General features: G+C 44.3%; 1 protein-coding gene across 1 annotated transcript in view; it reads left to right on the top strand.

Moving 5' to 3' along the window:
- The window catches only part of syne2b (spectrin repeat containing, nuclear envelope 2b), a 140,106-nt gene that overhangs the window by 102,900 nt on the left and 18,499 nt on the right, over positions 1-18,707 (top strand). The window contains exons 106-111 of the mRNA XM_086147898.1: positions 958-1,152; positions 2,114-2,239; positions 3,867-4,022; positions 6,789-6,947; positions 7,751-7,917; positions 18,044-18,206. Of these exons, the coding sequence (XP_086004024.1) occupies positions 958-1,152; positions 2,114-2,239; positions 3,867-4,022; positions 6,789-6,947; positions 7,751-7,917; positions 18,044-18,206 (966 nt within the window). The remainder of the gene's footprint in view (positions 1-957; positions 1,153-2,113; positions 2,240-3,866; positions 4,023-6,788; positions 6,948-7,750; positions 7,918-18,043; positions 18,207-18,707) is intronic.

Raw genomic sequence — 18,707 nt, 5'->3', positions numbered from 1 at the left:
ATTAAAATTGAGTAATCAGTTTTGTATATATTTTTAATTAATTATCTTAATTAATTCTCACATTTTTCATTTTTTTTGCAATTCTTAAATGGATACCTTTTGCATTTTTTTTTCTTTTTTATTACTTTTACTTATTTTTCTTGATGTCTCAGTCTAATTCCATTCTTATATCTTGCTAAGTTTTAAGGTGATTTTCCTGCTGATTCAATCAATGTTGTTCTTATCTCAAGGTCATTTCCTCACAGTTTTTAAGTGTTGTTTGACCCTTTGATTTCTGAGTTGATTCATCCTTATTTCATGAAATTGTTTCTTTGAAAATACAATTTTCATCTCAAGTTAAAGCCAAATTTTACAAGTTATTTTTCTTCTTTCTTTTACATTGCACTTTTTCCTTTTTCTTTTTTCCACATCAATTTGCGTCTCCTTCCACAGCCACAAGGGACTTCAGTGAGAATCCCGCCAGTTCTGGATACTGATGAGAAATCACTGTTATCTAATACTTTCTAATTGCTTTTTCCACAATTTTTCAGGAGGAGCATTAACTTCATCCCACCTGATTCCTTGGCTTTTTCAAATATAAGGAGAGATTTGTTTGTTTCATTTAAATTGATTTGATTCCTCTGTCCTCCTCGGCCAACTGGTAATTTCTTTGCTCCTCTGATTGGTTCTTGCTGTTTGAACTGATTTCTCCCTCGTTTTAAAACCTTTCCTTTGAAACCTTTCTTTGTGAACAGGAATTCTTTTTACTCTTTCATTTAATTTCTAGCATTTATTTGATGATTTTATACTGATTTCCAAGTCCTTTCCCTGAATAGTCCCTTGAAATGTTGTTTTCATGCTCAATTACGTTTGGTCGCAGATTAACTGTCAACCATCAAAAGGGGGGGAGGAAGGAAAAGACACGATGGCGTCACTAACCTCTCTGATCAAACCCTCCTCTTCCACCTCCTGCTCCAGCGCACCAAACTGCTTTTCCAGAGGTACCAGAGCAGCTTTATCCACACCCTGGAGATCGGCCGCCAACTCTTCTCCATGTCGGAGCAGGAGGCCCAGGTCCAGCTGCAGGAGGAGCTGGGGACACTGCAGGAGGAGTGGGAGCAGCTTCACAGCCTTCTGGGCCGACGTCTGGACCTGACCCAGGTCATCATTAAGGTAACCAGCCCACCATAGTGGGCTCATTGTGGGCCCATTGAAAATACACATCTGTAGTTTCCTGTCTTTGGGCTCATTTCCTGGAGAACTGTGTTTTTTTTCACCAAGTTAAATATAATTATTTTCTAGAAAATTTCCTATCATAAAATATTTTCTTGCAAAAATTGGATGCAATTTTCATCTGAGGTTAAGAAGAAATTTTACTGGATTTTTTTCCCCCCTCTTTCCTTCAAAATCCATTGATCTCCTCTATTTATTTAGAATTACAGAAAAAGGGGTGATTTGGTTATGGATCTGTCTCTTGTTCTTTGTCAGAACATTCATGATTGCTTCTCTTTGAATCTCCTCAAAGGTCAGGAGCAAATAAAGACTCTAAAACAACTACTCATAAACATTTTAAACGTCACACAATGATCTGAGAATGAAATATTAAAACTTAGATACTTAATAAAACTTAATATTTACGAAAGAAATGCACAAAGGAAAAACAATAGTTAAAATTCAACAATAATTCATAGATAGATAGATAGATAGATAGATAGATAGATAGATAGATAGATAGATAGATAGATAGATAGATAGATAGATAGAAATGATGGAAATATCAGTAAGAAAATTCCCTTAAGATCTGATCTGCACAGAGGAGTGATGTGAAATTGAAAAAAAATTACAGAAAACTAAAAAACAGAAACTGACACAGAAACATTCTGATTGGATCAGAAACGTATGTGAGTGTTCTGATTGGATCAGAGAGGTGTGTCTTGTGACTGGCAGTCTGGGGTTTGTTTATTCCTCCTGGACCGACGTCTTGATCCTTCCTCCTCCATCTGTCCCGAGACATGCCTGCTAATCCAATCTGCGCTGATTGATGACGCCGTCCTCGGTTTTCTTGCCTCCCTACCGCCCTTGGTTCTCACGCTTCCACTCCACCTTGACCAAGGGTCTGTCTCCCACCTGCCAGGACTTGGAGCGCTACGAGGCTGGCCTGGCCGATGGCGTGCTGCAGCTGAAGGAGGTTAAGACCAGACTCAACCGCTCTATGCCGGAGAGCGACGATGAGCTGTCAGACGCGCAGAGCTACTGCGAGGTAGGGTGGCTGGAATCTTCGAAACTAATGCCATCTACCCTAAAAGGCTCCTTCGCTAAGAGTCCTGGAGGGAGTAAGAATCCCAGCGGCTCGTACCCAAACTGTGGGATCCAAAAGATTGAGGACTCTCTTTGCTATGTGACAAAGTTCTCTTTGGATTAAAAGCCTCTGGCACAGTATTCACCTTCCCTAAATAAATGGATGTATAAATAGGAGAGGATACCGAGTCAGCGGTTTTAGCTGTCAATCACGCCGATGGTTTTGAAATAATTTAATCAGATGTATCTTCTCTATCAAAATGATAGCGGAACAAAAAAATCAAACTAACCTCGTAGTTTCATTTTCCAGATATGGGGTGGCAAATGTACAAAGGGGAAATCTTTTTGGGGTCAAAACAGTAAAGTTGCAGTTCCCCCATTTGTTTACAGACAAAGAACATTTGCATCAACACCCGGCTCTTCTGTCACCATATTTTCAAAAAAAATCAGGGGGAAAAAAAAAAGCCATGACATTAGCAATAAATCCAAAAGTTAGCTTCGAGTCATGACAATGTCACTTAAAAGTCAACTACATTTAGGAGTAGCTCAACATCACATGATTTATGTCATATGGCAGAAAGTCATGTAGTGGGTAGTCACTTTGCCAACCACTAGATTTCACCTGAATAATGAAGATAAGAGTGGCCTAGGGGAAGACCAAAGTGGAGAATTATGCATAGAGTGAAAGAGGACATGAAGTTAGCTGGTGTGAGAGATAAGGATGCAGAGGAAAGGGTTAGATGGAGGCAGGTGATTTGCTGTGGTGACCCCTGGATGGAAAAGCCAAAAGGAGAAGAAAAAGAATGAGCACAAATGTCTAAACATTGGCTATTTGTCACTTAATAGTTAGCCAGTCACAGAAGCCTTAGCCTGACAAAAAAAGAGAAAATTCAAAGGATTTTTATAAAAGTAAAACTAATTGTCATAGTAAAAAAGTAAATCAGGTGGAACTTCATTCAACATTTTCAAAAAAGGACAGTTAAAATTACTATTTCAGGGCGATATGGGGGTCCTGGCAAGAAGGTCCCTGATTTGATTCTGACACTGGGCCTTTCTGTGTCGATGGTTTGGATACTCCGTGTCTGCATGTGTTTCCTCCGACAGTCCAAAAAACATGTTGCAGTCTGACTGTGAGAATTTGTGGTTATTTGTCTCTATATGTGGCCCTGTGATGGGCTGATCCAAGGTGACCCCCCTGTAATCTGAGTGCAGGATAGGTGGAATAGATTATTAATGAATAAATAAATGCATAATTATATTAGAAAAGTGACCTAAATACGAATAAGAAATCTAATAAACGCGATCTAAACAGAAGCAAAGTGTCACATAAATATCAGCTGGATCTCTCCAGGGGAGGAAACAGTGGAAGTAACATTTGACTCGTCCTCTCCTCTGAGGCCCCTCCTCTCTCCGGTCACCGGGCTCTGCGACCTGGCGGCCCTTAATCGGCCGGCCCACCCCCTTCCCTCGGGGCGGGACGAGGCCGACGGCGGTCAGATCGCGGACCCGGGATCCGGGTGTAGGGGAGGGGGGGGAGGAGGAGGAGGAAGTTGCGCTGCCCGGCTGACCCGCAGTGTTCTGGTATGCAGGGGGACGAGCGCGCTCTGGAGGACTGGGCCGGTGGCCTGGCGGCGCTGCGCGGCCTGAGGACCGACCTCTCCCAGTACATCATGGCGGACGACGCGCTGCTGCTGCGGGAGCAGGCCGAGCACCTGCACGGCCAGTGGGACGAACTCTGCTTGAAGGTCAGAACCAGAACCGGAACCGGAACCGCCGTGCATGTACGTGTTTTCCCCGGGCCACGAGAGGATGCGCTCCGCTGAGTCGGCCGGTGTCTTATCTCGTTTTATTGTCCAACCTGGATGGAAGTCACATTACCTGTTTTTTAAAACCTCGCGAGAAGTGACTTTACTGTGACTTCGTTTAAAAACAAAACCAACGCTGTAGTTTTTTAAACTTTCTAACCCCACGCACAGGCACACAAGCGATCCTCTCTCTTCGCCGCTGCTGCCCTGATTATTATTATTATTTCCACTCACAGCCCGTCCGTGTGAAGTTCTTCCGTGGAAACAGCGGGGAGGTTTTAAAAATGTCTCCACTGCAGGTTTTAAATGATGTAAAATCCAAATGAATGAATAAATAAATAAGTGAAACAACTAACGTCACAAACATTAACTTTATATAAATAATATATCTATAAATGTAATATATATGAACAGTTGAGTTGGCCCTGCTTTCACTTGCTGTCCGAAAATTATGGATTATCTGATGATAAGACCTGCTTTCAAAATGTTAATAGAAATAATAATAATAATTATCAGTAGTAGTAGTGGTGATAGTAATAGTATTAATAATAATATTAACATAACTGGTAGTACAAAGTGTTTTCTGTGAAATATACAAATTTGACTCTCAAGATTTGTTTAGATTTTATTTATCCTTGGGCTGAATACACAAATCATCATGAAAACGCTTCCAAGATTTTCATTTTATGGTTGAGGTGGTGGTGGGTGTGTTGGGGGTGGGGTGGGGGGGTCAATATTCAGCTGCTCTGTCTGTGAAATTGCCTTCCCCCCCATTGTTGCGAGTGCAGAGGGACACATCTCACAGAGAGGAGGTGGCTCATTGGGTTGTGTTTTTGTCTTTTGTTGTGTGTGTGTGTGTGTGTGTGTGTGTGTGTGTGTGTGAGAGAGAGAGAGAGAGAGAGCATGCTCGCTTGCCTCTGCCTTGTGGCTAGCTGTATGACTTTACAGCTGCGCGACTAAGAGAAAGAACCTCCTTTTTTAGTCTTTTGAATCAAGGGAGTTTATTGGTCATGGTTTTGGTGCTTTTGTGTCCAAGGGTCACCTGATGCGTTGGAGGTTCACAGCAGGCTGCCGTCCAGCTTGGGGACTATTTTTTATTTTTTTTTGTCACCAGTCTTAAAACTCTGGGCCTCTAATGTGCAATGGCATTGGATAATCTGAGGGGTCCATAAAGAGGCTAAAGAGACCAACAGGTCTGGAGTGGGGGACGCAAGGGGGGTGGAGGGGGTTATGATGGTGGGGGATGGAGTGAACAGATGGTGTCAGAGAGAACAGCTGAAATGAGCTTCAAGAAGGAGAGCTTTTATATTTAAATGAGGGGAGCAAACTTTCACTTCCTGCTACTGCTCAGCTCCCTCCATCCAGACAGTGGCTAGAGTCGCTAGGCAGTGACTTGTCTCAGTCAGTGGTCGGGTTGGACAGGCAGTTTGCAGTAAAGTACTGCATTTCCTGCTGCTCCTTAATTACCGTCTGAGTACAAAGTTCGGCGGTGTCTAACATTGTTGTTACACCTAAATTACAGTAATATCGTCACCAGTTCATTCTATTGCCAGTGGTGACTAGGGGTAGAAAATTCACGAGACTGAAAAGGAATTGTCAGAATGTGTTTTTCTGCCAGAATGGTATAGTTGCAGGGGAACATCTAACATCAGAGACACTTCCCAGGATTGCAAAACCAAAGTCCCATCCCTCAGCCAGCTGTTACATGACCTCACAAGATGGCATCACCATTTTGAACATTCAGCACGAATATGACGTCACATTTGCTTTCAAGCAGCAGGCCAGCCAACTGTGCTATTACAGTTGTATAGCTTGTGGTGCTTGTTTCTCAACTTTTCACTTGAAGTTCAAAGTTATATCTCATGAAGTAGAGATACCAAAGTCCCACCTACTGCAAGATTTGATCGGTAGTTTTACTTTGTTTTGAATCTTGTGTTGGTGCTGGCCATCTATAACAGGAATCAACAGGCCAATCAGAATCCTGGATTGGCTTTATTTTCCCTGGCAGCCAAATGGCCTGGGACTCATTTATTTCTTGTTCATTTATTTAAAGCCTCTATATTCCTGCACAAACTGGCCAGTCAGGTCAAACAAGATTATTTAAGGAGTCAAATTTTGGTTCGATGTGGAATTTCAATTTATTTGTTTATCTCCTCTGCTTGTCCTTCCCATAAGGAGGCAGGGGGTCTAATACTAGCAGACGCTGGGGTGAGAGGCTAGGTTTAACCTGGACTGGTGACCTGTCAATTACAATGCCACATATAGTCAAACCATTCTACCTGTCCAGATGAAATCCTGCCTCCCACCCCAAAGGAAGCTGAGATTGAATGAATGAATGTCTTCATTTTCAATGTGATACACAGAGAATGATAAAAGAGCATCTGTAAATATATTTATTTGTATTGATGCCGATCGTCTTGTTGGAGCTGTCAATCAGAGCCACAGCCAAAATCCTAGATGGGGTTAAGTAAAGTAAATCTCATCAAATGTAATCTGGAGGTACACGCAAGGTTTAACCCTCACCACACACACACACACATCCGCAAAAACACACACACACGTTCTCTGCTCCGCAGTTGCCATTCAATCCGTCAATTCAATCATCCTATCAGAGACATTCAAGCTAACCTATTGGGTGTCTTAAAAGATGACTTCTGTTTTTCTCTCTGTCACCGCCCCCTCCCTGCCACCCACCCTCCCGCTCAGGTGTCTCTTCGGAAACAGGAGATCGCCGACCGCCTCAACGCCTGGATCATCTTCAACGAGAAGAACAAGGAGCTGTGCGAGTGGCTGACGCAGATGGAGAACAAGGTGGCGCACAACTCCGACCTCAACATCGAGGAGATGGTGGAGAAGCTGAAGAAGGTGGGAGAGGCATTCGCCGTCTGTCTTAGATTTTGATGATCAGGGTGGAGGAAGTGTTGTTGGCAAAGAGTAACAGTTTGGTGGAGTGATATCTGGATGGTCGGTTAAGTGGAGAGACCATAGATCATTGGAATTATTGGATGGAAGATCAGATAAATGAAGTCAGTTGGAGGGTACTATGTGGATGGAGGAACGGTTTTGCGAATAGGACATTCAAGATGAGAGTATAGCATGTGAGGAGGAACATTTTGGGGGAAGAAGAGTCCTATTGAGGGAGTATTTGATGGAGCAAGAGGAACAAAAGTGTAGAGGAACGGGTCAATTCTTTGGTTGTTCGGGAGCTTCCAGCTGTTTTAGGCCCAGCATTTGTCCCGGTGTGTGTATGTGTATATGTGTGCATATTTTTTTCGTGTATTTGTGTGTGTGCGTGCATGCGTGTGCAAATTGCGCTGGCCCCTCTTTGCTGTCTGGTGAACATCCAGAGTGATCTTCATTCTGATAAAACGGGTTTTATGCCTCCATCGCCTTCTGTGACCATCAACTGCAGAAACGCCGTCAGACGGAACCTTAAATACAAATAAAGGATTTTTGCAGAGTTTTATTTGTCTTTGATATTTACATTTTTCCCCAGAGTTTATTTTGGTAGAAGTCTTTCACAAACATTTAAAACAATGGAAACAAAGTGAATTTTTCACTTTGTTATTATTTTGTAAGTGTGTCAACTATCTATATGACCTTTCTTTTTACATATTTTAATGTTTAGCCACTGAATAGTCGTTCTCTTTCTTTTTACCCCCCTCCAGGACTGCATGGAGGAGATCAACTTGTTCAGCGAGAACAAGACTCACCTGAAACAGCTGGGGGAGCAGCTGATCACCGCCAGCAACAAGACCAAAGAGGCAGAGATCAACGACAAGCTGAAGGACGTCAATGAGCGCTGGCGGCATCTATTCGACCACATCGAGGCCAGGTAGGCTGCAGGCCGTGCTTTTAGCACATTTCGAAAGCTGCAGATTTCAATAACCGCTTTCTACAACATCCAGACAAATTTACCTCTGGGTCCACATCAGGGGCCTCCTTCACCACATCATAAAACTAGCATTAGAATTTGCTGATTTTGTTTCCTCTCTTTTTTCATCCCTCCTCTTACTCAGATTTCTTTCTTTTATGATTATTAATATTTCTAATTGTAGTTTACTGTTTTACTCCTCTTTCTCTTACCCTTATCTTTGCTCATCTCTCACTCCCAGCTCATTATTTACGCCCCATCTCTCATCAGAAATGCAATATTTTGTTCGACGGTTGAGGAGTTTGACCTGTTTCAGTCAATGGAGGGGAGTGATGTCATCACTGCAATGGCACAGATTCAACTGGGTGGGGGCTGGGAGGGGTGCCTCAATTTGAGGTCTTCTGCCATTGACTCTCGGGTGAGACGAACCTTGAGGGCAAAACTTGAACTCATCAGCTCTGAGAATGAAAGGAAAAACTTTGCCCTTAAATGGGCAGGTGTTAAGTCATTTTTGGCACAAGGACAATGAAGTGAGTTGTTTGTCACAGTTGGCTGATTGATTGTTTTGGGAAATTTCATGCTCCCCCTCACAAATAAACTAGAATAAAAACTGCCAGATTGGGAATCTGATAGATTGTGGAACACAGCATAGAACCCACTCTAGGTCTTTTCCTTTGGTCAAGATAAGAGCTAAGATAATACTTTATTAATCCCCATAAGGGAAGTTTGGGTGTGGCAGCAGCACAGGGCAGGTAACAAAGGACATTAAACAATAGCATTAAATGCAAATAGAGGCATTTAAAAAGACATAGACAGCAACAGTAGAAAAATAAAAATAGATAAACTGCTTAGCGATGACAGGAGCAAAGTGACAAAGTGGTCAGTGAACATTTTGGAGAAAACAGCAGTTGTAATACATTTTGTCGCATTAGGATGTTGGTGAAGTCATGTGACCCAGGAATGTCTGCGATTAAACACGTGTTTTCTTGACTATTGGTAAATGGGCATAGTAGTTGCCTGGCTGCTGTGGCTACTTGCTTTTGCGTGCAACTGAGGATGCTGATCCTCAATGTTGACCTTTGACTTGTCCTAAAGCCGACGGCAGCTTTATCTGCAGGTTTGTAGGTTCCCTCTTGGGCCCAGCTGTTGCCCCGCAGGGGATTAGCGCTTGAAGAGCTGACTGATGCTATTAATCCGTTCATATAAATCTGGGCGCGTCGCTCAGAGCGAGTGCCTCCTCCAACATGTCCAGCAGCCTCACTGTCTGTTCGCCATGTGGATGTAAATGAGAAGACGACCATGAGTCACTCTTGTGGTTGGTGGAAGAATCAACAGGTGAAATAGTCCTCCTGTTTGGGCTTTCCTTGTGTTGGTTCACCATGTTCTCCCTCATTTCCATCTTCCTCCCAGTAGTTAGTAGGTAGGTATGAATGAGAGTGAATTTTCGGATGTCTCTGTATGTGGCCTTGTAAATGATAGCTAAGAGGTCAAACTCTGCCTCTCAGCCCAGTGACATCTGTCCCCAACCCCCAACCCCGCTGGCCTTGTAAGCAGAATGTGTCGGGGACTGTGAATAATTGAATGAATATTCACCCTCTTCATTCTCTGCATCTCTCCAGAGATCAGAGATATTTTTGCTCGGCAGTTGGCTCTGCTGATTCTACTGATTCTAATCATATGTTCCTTTGGCTTCTATGATGATTGATTTGAATTTTCAAAAACTGGTGACTTCCTTTGGTATTTCTATCACAAATGAAACAGGTTTTGATGTTTTGTTCTTTTTTTTTTACCCCAGAAATAAACATTTTTTTTTCCTTAGCACCATTACCAAAGTATCCCTCAAAGTAAATCACAATCCTACATTGTGTTCTGGCTGCTCTCGGTTTGACTCTCTGGCTCCACAGGACAATGAGTGCTGGAGTGCAGAACAATTACTATCCAGTCTCTGGAAATCTCTCAACAGCAGGGAGGTGGGGTCTAAAATTGTAGTTCCTTATAATTATCTGCTCAATTAGTGGGAGGCCGGTTCATGAAGTCTGTGTTGCTAACAGCTGCAGAACACAGTTGAAACAGAACCCTGAGGTGAATGAACTGGCCACAAGGGGTGGAGCTGAAGTGACTTATTCTCCATGTATAACATGGTTGCAGTGTGGTGTCTCCATGGCTACAGAGTGGGACTGTGTTACTCCTGGTCATAAACAAAACATCATTTTGTTTTATTTTTTTGGTAGCAGCCAAGATATTTTCTGCAATCACATCATCATGTTTGAGGTTCTGGAGACCTAAGATTGATTCAAGAGTGACTTCGTCAGGCAAGTTCTGCGATAATCAATGCAAAATGTAATCCTGTATGAGTTGTTGGAGGCAGAGCGTTTAGGTCACATGATGTTAAAATCAAAAAATGGAAAACATCGGTTTGCTACCCAGGTTTTGTCTTTCAAGTTGTGGGCGCAAACGTAATCTTACCCCCCGATAATACCAGCTAACATCCCCTGGCCTTCTCAGATGATAATAACTTTGCTAATCTCTGCTAACATCTTTCAGCTACTTGAATTGAGATGAAAGTAATTTAACAAAACAAGTCCTTTCCCAGTTTTGATTCTTAGCAATTAATTTCTTACTACGATGTGGTACTAGTCTGGTCCGATGACAGAATCTACACATGTAGTAAGTGGAACGAATGATCCAGTCACAAGCGATGGATTCAAGTTCACCTGAAATTGAACTTGGCTCATGAGGCAGAAACACAAGTTGTTCATGCCTCCTCTTTGAACAAAAACTTACGAGTGCTTTATGGACGGCACTTTGCACTGTTTTGTTCACCACAGGTTGATTGGAGTAAGGGGCCAAAAACAAAAACATTTCGTGTTCTGTTCGACTGTCAAGATAGAACCCACAAGACTGAATCATAGGTGGTGTTTCCTTGTAAGCTGTAACCCCTGAAGATGTAGAAACACAAACGGCTCAACTAAAATTACACTGATCTGTCAATGCACAAAAAGGAAATGACCACTATTTTTTAAACATTTGACTAACAGTGAGTGAAACCGTGGAATTCAGGCTAGAGTTGTTCAATCAGACAATTTTTTTCAGGCCATTCGCCACCTCAGAAACCTTGAAGGTGGGCTTAGATGTGGCGGCAGTGACGGAAAGTCAAAGGGGCGTCGGCACAACCCAAGGACGCCCAGTGTCAGAAGCCTCCAGCGCTCGGTGGAAGAAGGGGCAGGGGTGGGGAAATGGTAGAAGTATCGGTTAAATTAGTTCAGTTGGTTCACAAACCCCCCTTTGTCCTCACTGTTGGGTTTTGAGAGCAGCAGCGTGGCTTCCATTTTCCATAATAGAAGGGGAGGAGGGGCAGCAGGAGTGGAGACCCCCCCCCCCCTCCAGACTGACCAGCATAACCAAGCTATTGTTAATGATCCAAAGTTCTGAGACCCATAATACATAGCTTCTTATGCTAAAACATGCAAAAGTAATCTATACCCAGTGATGTCAAACTATTCAAGGACACCTGAATGCATCATCATGGTCAAAGATTGTATGACTAGCTGTCACATATTTTTATGTCATCATTGTTGCTTGGTGTTAGCCCTCCGGTCATTCCTTTGCTTATCCAGTCTTGTCACCTGCTGAACCAATCCTTTATAAGATAGCGAGGGAAGAGAAACCAACCAATCGTGTTTCTTCCTTAAACTTTAATGTCAAAGTAAATTTACACTTTGATCGTCTCTGAGTTTGCTGTCAGTGGGCAAACAATGATCCCTTTACTCAGCAATGTTCAATCATCTCGTTGGGGCTCAAAAATTAGCAGATGCTTGTCTGTTGTCTGAGTTATATCTGCTGTGTCTTGTTGCTGCAACAACCCAAATGTTGAGAACAATATCTCAATAATTTTAAACACTATAGCAAAATACTGAAAACGGCAAGATCTTTGAGTTTCCCCATGGTTTTCTTTTTTTTTCTATTGTTTTGCCATTGCATTTTCTTATTCACTCCTGGATTATATTTCTATTTGTGAAATTTTGTGCCAGATTCTGGGCCTAAACATCCACTGTATCCTCCCTGTGCTTAGGGCATGGTGTGGGGGAGGGGTCGAGACGAAGTTCAGGAAATACAGCAGCTTGAAGTCAAATATAAGACTATCTAATTCAGATTTGACCAAAGTAGCATCAGACAGCTAACATGATCTGCTTGGAGTTTTCAGACCTACAGTATTTTGTAGCTCAGACACTGTCCAGGGAGTTAAATGACTGCTAATCAGATAAAGACCCATGGAAGGGGGGGGGGTCTGATGGTGCTGTTTTTCAAAAGCTCCTTAAAACCTCTCAGGAGATCCTCATGGTAGTCAGAGCTCATTGTATCTCACTCATGACCTCATTCAAGTCTCAGGTGTGATGTTTGATGTCCAGGCAAACTTCTAAACCTCCAGAATCTTCCTGGCTCATGGTGTGAACCAGTGCCACCCTTCCCCACTGCCCCCCTTGGATGTGAGCTCAGACAGGGTAGCATCAGGCACATTGGAGGGCAAGACACAGACCGAACAGCAGCTAAAAGTAGCCTCAGGACTTATTTAACCTTCCCGAGGGATGGGGGGAGAAGCTAATCCAAACAGGCTTCGCACGCCGTCTGAGGAAACGCCCCCACCAGCTAAGGGAGCCGATAAGACAGTTTTCTCAGGTTTGGATGCAGAGGTTTAGGAATGAAGAATCAAAATGCACTGATAGATTTGTTTCCATTTGGCCGTTTGTAACATCAAAATGACATCACTGCTCTAAAACCACTATTGGACATCGCCCCTTTAGAAATTAAACTTCTTCAAAGGTCTCATAGCACAACTAGCTGGGGCTTCGCAGAAGTTTCATGAGATCGGACAAGAGTTTCGTAAAGACTTGAGAAAAAGTTAACGGGGAATATCGATTACGTTATACTGGAACCAACTCAGCAAACGTCTCATGACATTTTTCTAGAGATCCAGCAAATGTCTTGCGTGTCTTGAGAGTTTTACAAGATGTAGCATGACATCTTTTAAAATCATATGTCGGGTGATGTCATCAAAATGTCGGATGACCCCTCTCCAGAACTGACACACTTTTTGTTAATTTTTACAAGTTTCACAACATTTCAGAATGATTTATGTTTATTTTGGCATCTAGAAAACTGTCCTCCAGATTGCACTGCATAGTTTTCATTGGCTGCAGGAGACGGACTGGTGTCACATGATAAGACAGCTGTGACACAGGTCAGCGGTTTGAGGGATGAGACTGCAGCCAACCACGCCTCGCTACGTCCCGACAGACGACTGCCAGCCGTCTTTGTTAGATGTGCATGCGCGTGTGTTTGGGGAGTGGAATAGATGTGTTGACACTTGCCTTTGTCCCCCCCTAAACAAACCGGGTGCTTCGTCACTGGGCCCAGCAGCTACTGCCTGCTGGCTATTGTGGCCTCCAGGGGCTTGGTGGGGAGTTTTCCCTTTGGGCCTTGAGGGAGGTTGTCAGACGGGGGAAGTTTGGGTGGGGGAGGAGTGGGGTTCCTCATTTTAGACTGAAGACGAAGATGCAGTGAGGCAAATGTTTGTTCCACAAAGACCAGCTCCTTATACCTGTGGTGCCTTTGCCGTCACTTAGTATTTATCTGTGCCGCGTTAAAAGAGACTTTCACAAAGAAGGGTCCAGCAGAGTATCCCGTGATTAAACGATGCAGCTTTAACGCGATTCCTCTGACAGTTAATGTTCACTTAATGATTTTTGATGTATTGTGTCTAAAAACGTAACTCCTAAAATTGTATCCAAAAATAACTCGGGCCAAAAAAAATCTAGAATCACTAGAAATCTTTCAATAATCTCCAAGCAGAAGTAAATTCAAGATCATCCCCAAATTATGAATAAATGCATTTAATCATAGATCAGAATCAGAATAAATTTTGTTTATTTTGGATGAATTGTAAGATTTAGCAAATTAGCTAAAATCCACCAGTCAACCACCACATTCTGGCTGCTATTCAGGAGTCAAGTGTCATAGGTCATGTGACTTTAATGGCTGTTGCCCGAATGAAACTGTGAAGCACCTTGAAACAAAAAAAGGAGACATTGAAGACGATTAATGTCTACACAATAACAACAAGATAGAATTGCAACATAATTTTGTCTCTTTCCGACTCTTTTCATAAAGGTTCTCCAACCCCTCATCCATTGTCTCATCAGGGCTCTGCTCAGCCTTTAACCCCAGTAGATGGCCAGCTGGCCCAGTAACCTGAATGATTCAGTATGGCTTCACTTGTGGGTAATTGTAATACTAATTGCCCTGGTACTGACGTGCAGTACTGGATGACATCATGACAAAAAGTGTAAACAATTGTCAGCATTTGAACATTGGTTCTCCTCAAAGTCGTAGGCAGCTCAAGTCAATTTCCGGGCTGCAGCACTTCTGATATGCAGATCTGTATTGATATTGATCATGCATTTTCATTAGCAATTGAACGTGAATGTTGGATATGATGGGGAGGGGCGATGTTTCCTCTCTAGGAGGAGGAGGAGGAAAGAGGGAGGGGGCAGAGTGGCAGAGGAAGCAGAAGAGGAGGACAAGGAAGGGGGCAGAGTGGTGGGGGAAGCAGAGGATGAAGATCTGGAGGGGTATGGGGGGGCTGGGGTAGCGATTGCTAATGGATCGGCGAGGACTCGCCTCCTCTCTGAAGTAACCCGTCGGGTCCAGCCCCCCCCCCACCAGCTGGCCCACATTGGTGAGTTGGGGGGGGGGGGGGTTGCATGCAGGTCGCATGTTTTATTTTGCTGGAGGAAGGAGTGGGGGGGTGCTCTGGGCTGTGAGCAGCAGCTCATTGTGAGTCAACAGAATGAAAGCATCATTGTGTGGCGGTGTGCCGCTGTATTTAGACGCGGAGGTGAACAGAGAGCAACCACATGCGAACATGTTTATATGTGTGTGTATGAGTGCATTTGTGTGTGTGTGTGTACGTGTGTGTCTTGTGTCCTTCCATCATGGCTGCCATGTGTTCTCACTCTGCCATCTGCCTCCACGTCATCAAGCTGATGCTGTACACGCCGCAAACACACACACACACACATACACACAAAGTGGTTTATTTTCATGTTTTTTTTGGAAACCTATTTCTATTTCCAAGGACTCATCTACTTGATTCAAGAGTTATAGATATCCCAGTTCCCAAGCAATTGTATTATTGAATCAAAAATTGTACCGGCTCCTTAAACATTATAATAATAAATGTTAACATATCTTAGTTTGTATTAAATTGTTAAAAATAATTTTCACTCATAGACCACCATTGTTGTTTACATTGCAATACTGTTAGGGAGGGTAGTGCTGTGATGAGATGGGCTTGTCACAATGATTTTACCCTATGGTTGAAAAATATGTCATCTCGGCAATCCTTACCATTTGAACTTGCTGAACGCTGAAGACAGAAGTCATAATGAGTTTCAAAATGAAGATGAACAATTATGAAGAGGCAGGAGGTGGCAAAGGTCGCTGGTGTGGCAACAGTGTTGTGATGCTCCATTTTTTATTGTCCTCTGTTCACTGTATACTTCCGGACCGCTGTGCTGACTGACCGGGTGACTAGTCGTCAGCGCCTTTTGTGATCGTGCAGATGTCCGATCTTTCATCATCAGATGCTACTTCTGCAGTCGTTTTTTTATCCATCCATCCATCCATCCATCCATCCATCCATCCATCCATCCATCCATCCATCCATCCATCCATCCATCCATCCATCTTCTCCCACTTATCTGTAGTCGGGTCGCAGGGGCAGCAGCCGGAGCAGTGAGGCCCAGACCTACCTCTCCCCCCGCCTCATGGTTCAGCTCCTGTGGGGGTACCCTGAGGACTTCCCAGGCCAGCCTGGAGACATAGCCTCTCCAGCGTGTCCTGGGTCTTCCCTGTGGTCTCCTCCCAGATGGACATGCCTAGAATACCTCCCCTGGGAGGTGTCCAGGAGGCATCCTGGCCAGATGCCCAAGCCACCTCCTCTGACTCTTCTCTATGCGGAGGAGCAGTGGCTCTACTCCGAGCTTCTCCTGGATGACCGAACTTCCCACCCTATATTACATTACATTACATTACATTGCATTTGGCAGACGCTTTTATCCAAAGCGACTTACAATAGAGGACATAGGGATTGCAAATACACTTGCAAATACACGATGCACAGGAAATATACAGAACAGTAAGCTTGGGTTAGTGAGTTGTTTTTTTTTTTTTTTGACAAAGACATACACAAATGTACACACACACTATGCATAGCCTAACTTGCTGCCTAACCTGATCTGGGGCATCAGCGCGGTAAAAAGTCCTGAAAGAGAACAGTTTTTACCTGTTTCTTGAAGGTTGAGATAGATGATGCTTGTCTTGTTGCTTCTGGAAGTTTGTTGATGATGACAGTTCGGAGAGGCAGGCTGTGATGCAAGTCGAAACCGTGGCATCATCTGGGTGGAAGGACTCTCCAAGGGAGAGTCCGGCCATCCTGTGGAGGAAACTCATTTTGGCCGCCTGTATTCGCGGTCACTACCCACAGCTTATGACCGTAGGTGAGGGCGGGAACGTGGATCGACCGGTAAATTGATGGCTTCGCCTTTTGGCTAGCTCCTTCTTTACCGCAACAGACCGGTACAGAGTCCACATTGCCGCAGACGTCACACCAATCCACCTGTCGATCTCCTGTGCCATCACCCCTCACCCGTGAAGAAGACCCCGAGATACTTGAACTCATTCGCCGACCTGGAGTTGGCATTCCACCCGTTTCCAGTTGGGCATCATGGTTTCGTATTTGGAGGAGCTGATTCTCATTCTGGCCGCTTCACACCGGCTGCAAAATGCTCAGGTGAGAGCTGGAGATCATGGCCTGATGAAGCCAACAGAACCACATCACCACTTGCGCAAAATGCAGAGACTCAATCCTGTGGCCACCAAACCGGATCCCCATGACGCCTTGGCTGCGCCATAAAAGTTAGATACAGAATCGGGGACAAAGGGCAGCCCTGGCGGAGTCCAGCTCTCACTGGAAATGGATCCGACTTACAACTGGCAATGCAGACCAAGCTCCGGTACCCCATATGCCCAAAGCATCCCTCACAGGATTGCCTGCAGGACACATTTGAATGCCTTCTCCAGGTCCACAAAACAAATGTAAACTGGTTTGGCAAACTCCCATGCCTTCTCGAGGACCCTGCCAAGGGTACAGAGCTGGTCCACTGTTCCACGACCAGGACGAAAACAACACGGCTCCTCCTGAATCCGAAGTTTAACGACCCAGCGAGCCCTCCTCTCCAGCACCACTGAATAGACCTTACCAGGGAGGCTTAGGAGTGCGATACCCTGTAGTTGGGGCGCAACCTCCAATCCCCCTTTTTAAAAAGGGGGATCACCAACCTGGTCTGCCAGTCCAGCGGCACTGTCCCCGACATCCATGCAATGTGGCAGAGGCGTGTCAGCCAGGACAGCCCTACAGCATCCAGAGCCTCGAGGAACCCAGGGCGGACCTCATCCAGCCCGGGGCCCCGCTACCAAAGAGCTTTTTGACTGCCTCAGCAACTTCAGCCCCGGAAATGGGCGTGTCCGCTCCAGAGTCCCCTGGCTCTGCTTCCTCATTGGAAGGTGTTTCAACTGGGTCAGGAGGTCTCGGAGGTATTCCGGCCACTTATCTACAACGTCTTGCGTTGAGGTGACCCTTGTCTGGGAAAGGGAAAACTGGGTCCAAAGATTGTCTTCATGGGAAGTATTCTGGGCCACACTTTGTCTGGTCCCTCACCTGGGACTTGTTTTCCTTGGGTGACCCTTCCAGGGGCATAAAGCCCGCGATAACATAGCTCCCAGGATCACTGGGACACGAAAATCCCTCTACCACGGTAAGGTGGCAGCTCACGGAGGGGGATTTTTAGTTATCTAAAAATTGATGGATGATATTCTGTTACATTATTTAATTAATTTACAAAGGCAATAAAGCACATCGGTGAGGTTTTAGTCTTTTAAATAAAGTCAAACTTTATCCATTGAAACATTGGCAGATTATATACAGGTGTATTTGATAAGTTGCTGCTTTTTGATCCCCTCTGACCAGGGTGAGGAAGCTGAAGGAGACTCTGGTGACGGTGCAGCAGCTGGATAAGAACATGAGCAACCTGAGGACGTGGTTGTCACGAGTGGAGGCGGAGCTCGCCAAGCCGCTGGTCTACGGCATCTGCCACGCTGAGGAGATCCACAGGAAGCTGGCTGAGCAGCAGGTGACCTCTGACCCCTTTTATCCCTTCAACTAACTGACAGACTCTCCTTTCAGTCTCCGTGACAGAAAACATAGCCATGTGGTCAAAATGAAAACTACAACAACAAACAACCAAGGCCAAAACTATGACCTCTGAATGAATGAAACTACTCTCTTAATACTCTTACTGAATGTGTGTGTGTGTGTGTGTGTGTGTGTGTGTGAGAACCTTTATTTGTTAAAATCTGTAGGTGTCTGTCTGTGTATGATTTAGAAAGATGGTGAGTGTGTTCGTCTTTGTGTCTAAGTCTGAGTGTGTGTGTGTTTGTGTCTCAGTATATGAGTCTGCATGAGAGGGAGAGTAGAGATAAAGGTTGTGTGTCAGTTTCCTTACCCATTTATGTGTTTGAATATGGTTGTGTATGAGAGAGTATGGGTGTGTCTCTGTGTACTTGTAAGTGTGTGTATGTTTGTTCATGTGCGAGTGTGTTTTTCAGAGAATATGAGATTGTGTGTGTGTAAT

The sequence above is a fragment of the Fistularia commersonii genome, chromosome 1 (assembly GCF_037954325.1).
Source record: "Fistularia commersonii isolate RoL2024-O1a breed Wild chromosome 1, RoL_Fcom_v1.0, whole genome shotgun sequence".
In the NCBI taxonomy this organism is placed as follows: domain Eukaryota; kingdom Metazoa; phylum Chordata; class Actinopteri; order Syngnathiformes; family Fistulariidae; genus Fistularia; species Fistularia commersonii.
This window is presented reverse-complemented; position numbering and strand designations above follow the sequence as displayed.